General features: G+C 29.8%; 1 protein-coding gene across 2 annotated transcripts; it reads right to left on the bottom strand.

The window, feature by feature from the left end:
- Positions 1 to 488: 488 nt before the first annotated feature.
- On the bottom strand, positions 489 to 3,776 carry LOC114266260 (heptahelical transmembrane protein 1). Of its 2 annotated transcripts, XM_028207149.2 has the most exons (4): positions 3,355 to 3,776; positions 2,418 to 2,510; positions 1,484 to 1,541; positions 489 to 1,345 (listed from the first exon to the last, which is right to left on the bottom strand). In XM_028207149.2, the coding sequence occupies exons 1-4, from the start codon at positions 3,735 to 3,737 to the stop codon at positions 662 to 664; spliced, it is 1,218 nt and encodes a 405-aa protein (XP_028062950.2). In that variant the 5' UTR covers positions 3,738 to 3,776; the 3' UTR covers positions 489 to 661. The 2 variants fall into 2 exon arrangements, with proteins under 2 accessions (XP_028062950.2, XP_028062951.2); XM_028207150.2 differs by lacking the exon at positions 2,418 to 2,510 and having other exon boundaries at positions 3,355 to 3,752.
- Positions 3,777 to 4,532: the final 756 nt, after the last annotated feature.

The following is a 4,532-nucleotide window of genomic DNA, read 5'->3' as shown; positions in this document are numbered from 1 at the left end:
TAAGTGGCCCATAAATAAATAAACTTTTTCTGGGCTAACCATGAGCCCAAAGCTAACTCAGCCCAAAATAGGCCCAACCCATACTTTGGCCTAATCCTAATATACTAGTTTTAGGTACATGTAACTATATGTGTTTAGCTTAATCATAATAATATGTTCTTATATTTTTTTTTAGAAAAAAAAAAAATAGCTTATATTAAATAAAAGTAATTGTTAGATTAGATTTCAAATTCTCCAAAAATTTTGTTAATATTTTTGAAAACCAAAAGTAAATAATTAAAAATGGGTAACCTTGAACTCGGTCCAAAGTCTATGAGGTTAATTTTGTGAAGTTTTCTTCATTTTTTTAATGTAGAAATAGCTTTTAGAATTTTAAAAACAATTTTCTAATATTTCTTAAAAAATGAGTTATTTTCATAATTTAAAAAAGAAAAAGTAAGAAATTTGATTTCCAAGAATAGAAACAAGAACCATTCTTCAACAACTGATTCTCAATAAATAACAATCACCCATTCATTTATCTCTTCAACTATAATAATAGGTTGATACAACAAATGAATAAACATTTCAATCTATAAGGGTCGAACATTAATCCCTATTAAATTTTAGATATTGATTTTGTGCTAGTAAAACCACTATTATACTAACACAAAATAACACATTACTTAATTCGATCACAACCTATTTTTTCACGATATTCCAAGAATACAAGTGCAGCACCATAGTGAGCCAATGCACCCAATAACACAAAAACATGAAATATTTGGTGACTATGACCAGCAAGGTCAAAAAATCCAGGCTTCCACCTCTCCGGAACTCGACTAACATAAAACATAGTCCCTATCAAGTAAGATATCGCCATGACCGATTCATAAGCTAGGGTTATGTTGCGCCTAGGCTCGCTCCAGTTAACAATAAGAGCGTGGATAGCGGGTACAAGGCCGAATAAGCCCATGGCCACGAAGAGCAAGGCACGAAAAGATCTGAATTTACCAGAGGAGAAAGCTGGCATAAGCGATGTCACAGTGGTGAAAATACCGATAATTGAGATACTAGTTAGGTATATAATTTGCCAGAGTGGCTCACATTGGAAAATGTAGTAGATTGGTGGGAAGAAGGAGGTGATGATCATGATTGTGATACCAACATAGTCCATTCTCACCAATTGAAGGTTTAAGTTGTGTGAATGGCAAGCAAAGAGGTGGCAAGTGCTGCTACAGAGGAGACAGAACATAGCACCACCTAAGAAGACGAAGAATGGCCACCGTGCCGCGGCCAACTCTGGTGATGTAGCCTCCATTCCCGGTGGTGTAGGCTGCTTCAAGTTAATGAGTTTTGTTGAGCCCTGTTAACAATCATTTGATTTTTCAAATTTTGTTTTCACACAAATGAAGAAGATATAAAATAATGGGCATTTCAATTTTATTTTTTTTTTAATTACCAAAAATATAAAAAACAAAAACAATACCAAACAGTGACTCACAGAAAAGAAATCCTTTGAATTGTGAGAGAAATTTGCCTCTACACTCATGGGAAAAGGCCTGCAACAATCATGTTATAGGCATTATTAAAACTTGATACAATAATAATACAATAGCATATTATTATGAAATTATAAAATTAATTTTGTTTATGAATTACAAGATATATGATACGTATATCTATTAACACTATAGATTTTTAAATTATAAAATTTAGACCGAAATTCATTTTACCCTTATGGTATAGTTCTTGAGGGATGCAACTTGAGTCGATCCAACTTAAGTAACCTGATTGAGTTCAACTAGTAAAGGCCTATTTTGAAAAGTGATTTTTTTTTGGTTTATTTTTTATTTTGTTGAAAAAATGTGTAAAAAAAAGAAAAAAAGAAATGATGTGACTCAAATAAGCCAATCAATTAATAAACTGATTTTTTTTTAGTTACCAAAATAGGCCAAAATTTTGTGCCTTGGACAATTTAATTTTAAATTCAATAAGAACTTGGACCAAAATTTATCAACTCAAATCACATATACAGTATTGTTATTTAGATTAAAAAATTAGACATATTTTATAGACTCAAAGATGTCTTCTTAATACATCACTAAATTTAGAAAATGTGTCTAAAAAATAAATTTATATATCATTTTCCTAAAATATATTCATGACTTCAATTGAGTAAAAAATGTCCTTTCCTACCTAGTCATTAATTGACAAAGCGGTCATTCCGCATTTTCTAAATAAAATTATCAAAAAATATCACTTTTGCCCCATTTTTGGGACCCAAATTGTCTATCAAAAAAGGGAGGAAAATAAAAGTATAAAGATATCCCAAATTGCTCTTTTCCTTTAGGCAATTGAACATACATATCCTTCTCCTCTTTCTCTTATTATTATTAAAGTTATGAAGATTAATAAAAACAAAACAGATCACACACCTGGTAAATATACCAAAGAAATCTGCAAGTTGAGGAACATGCGTCAAATTAGCAACTACCAACCCCAAGAATAGTGCAAACCCCATCAAATGCCTGTTTAAACAAAAAAATAAATAAATAAATAAATAATTATTTATTTATTATGACAATACAGACGATGATCAATACTGTTAGTTACATTTAAAAAATAAATAAATAATTTGAAAAGTAGTTAGAAAAAAAAGAAAAGAAAAGTGTGTCAACTAAATTCATACTACCAAATTTTTGTCACACTTTTAGACTGTTTTGATGATGGTGAAGGCACTATTTTGTCCTTTAGGTTCAATTCAATTTCTAAAAGATTATTATTACTTGGAATAAAGTTGCCACAATGTAAAAAAGAAAAAAAATAAAAAGAAAATTTACCCAACTAAAATTTAATACATTTACCTATAAGAAACAAAACAAAATATTGAAACAACTTTTTTATTTATACAAAAATCAGGTCTCGTTTAGAAAAGAACTATTTTAGTTAAAAAATTAAAAAGTGATTAAAGAGTCAAAAAAACATGTTTAGCAATAATATGAAAAGATTGGCTTCTACCCATATAAAAAGACCAATACATCCTCACAATAACATTTTTCATACAACTAAAACAAGGGTAAAATGAAAATTTCAAACAAAAAACCAAATATTACATTAAATTTTCATATTTTTTTATACAACTAAAAAAGATTAAAAAAATATTCTGAGATATGTTAATTTTTTTCAACTCATAACTTAGAAAGTCATTAAAAAAATCTCTTCCCAAACGACACCTCAATCACAAAATCAGACACAATCTTCTCAAACTGATCACAAAAAAGTGAAATTCATTCTATGATCCGTTCCTATATTCTAAACTTTTTCAGATTGAAAAGATCAAAGTTTAGAGAGAGAGACAGAGAGTTAACTTACGTCCAAACATTGAGAGTCTCATTATGCCAACGAAACAAGCTAAAGAATGCTTGTTTGAGAGGCCAATTGGCTCTATAGTAATTCAGTATGAACTCATTGTCCTTCATGTACTCTGGCAATTCCTCAAACCTCACCAAAGCCCATCTCTTGTCTTTGTCTTTGTTTTTGATTTCAGATTTCTTGCTTTTGTTTCCATTGTTGTTGCCTGATGTGGAACTGCCTCCTAAGTTCAAGAGTTGTTGTTGATCATCCATCTCTCTTGTTATTCTCTTCCAAACACACCCTTGTTCATCTCTATTATTCATTGTATTTACAACAATCACAACCGAAGATGAAGATGATGACGATGATATAAGCGTGAGTGTGTTGGGTGTCTTTGTCATATTATTTAATGGAGAGAAGCCAGCCCTTATTTTAATGTTAGTTTAGGATATTCAACTGCACCACCAACCTCATTTAAAGCTTCACTCTTTGGCCAACTCTTTGAGTAATTATTCAATATTTTCGAAAAGACTGGCTACTCTCCAATAATTGGAGAGGAGAGTTTGGCATTGGTGGGACTTTTAATGCGGGCCTATGTTGGAAATGCAAAACCGTTGAATATGTAAAATTTATCGCGTACATCATTTTTATAAAAAAATTACGTTGATTGGATATCAATAACTATTTGATCATATCGCATTTTCAAAGTAAATTGGGATGAAATATTATCTGATTAAGTGATTATCAATATCCAATCAATATAGGTTTTTTTTGCAAGGATAATTTTCATTTTGTTAGAAGTATAATTGCTTTTGAACTTACTATTAAACCTGGATATTTTTCCACAAATACTCGCATGACATAGAAAATATGAATCATGAGAATTTTTTTTTTAATTTTATTATTTATTATTTGTTATTTATTTTGTTCTCATATTGTTTGGCAAACAAGGCTAAAATAGTCAATTTTAGGCAAAAATTCTCAAAAAGACAAAATATTCTAAAATAACCTATAAGACAAAATATCACAATCAAATCCATAATCATTTTACTTTTTTTCTCACCAACATGACATCTAACTACAAAAAAATCCAACCATCTTTCCAAATATAAAAATTTTAACCTATTAAAATAACCAACTTTCCAAACAAGGCCATTGTTTTAACAACGGTTAAAGGCATACCAATCTCTTAACAT

Source organism: Camellia sinensis, chromosome 5 (genome assembly GCF_055761805.1).
Source record: "Camellia sinensis isolate YWXY chromosome 5, ASM5576180v1, whole genome shotgun sequence".
NCBI classification, from domain to species: domain Eukaryota; kingdom Viridiplantae; phylum Streptophyta; class Magnoliopsida; order Ericales; family Theaceae; genus Camellia; species Camellia sinensis.
This window is presented reverse-complemented; position numbering and strand designations above follow the sequence as displayed.

Coding starts and splice junctions, on each gene's coding strand:
- LOC114266260 (XM_028207149.2), bottom strand. CDS start 3,737: ATGACAAAGACACCCAACACACTCACGCTTATATCATCGTCATCATCT. Junction 2,511..3,354: donor GAGACTCTCAATGTTTGGAC/GTAAGTTAACTC, acceptor TTGTTTAAACAG/GCATTTGATGGGGTTTGCAC. Junction 1,346..1,483: donor ATTCAAAGGATTTCTTTTCT/GTGAGTCACTGT, acceptor GATTGTTAACAG/GGCTCAACAAAACTCATTAA.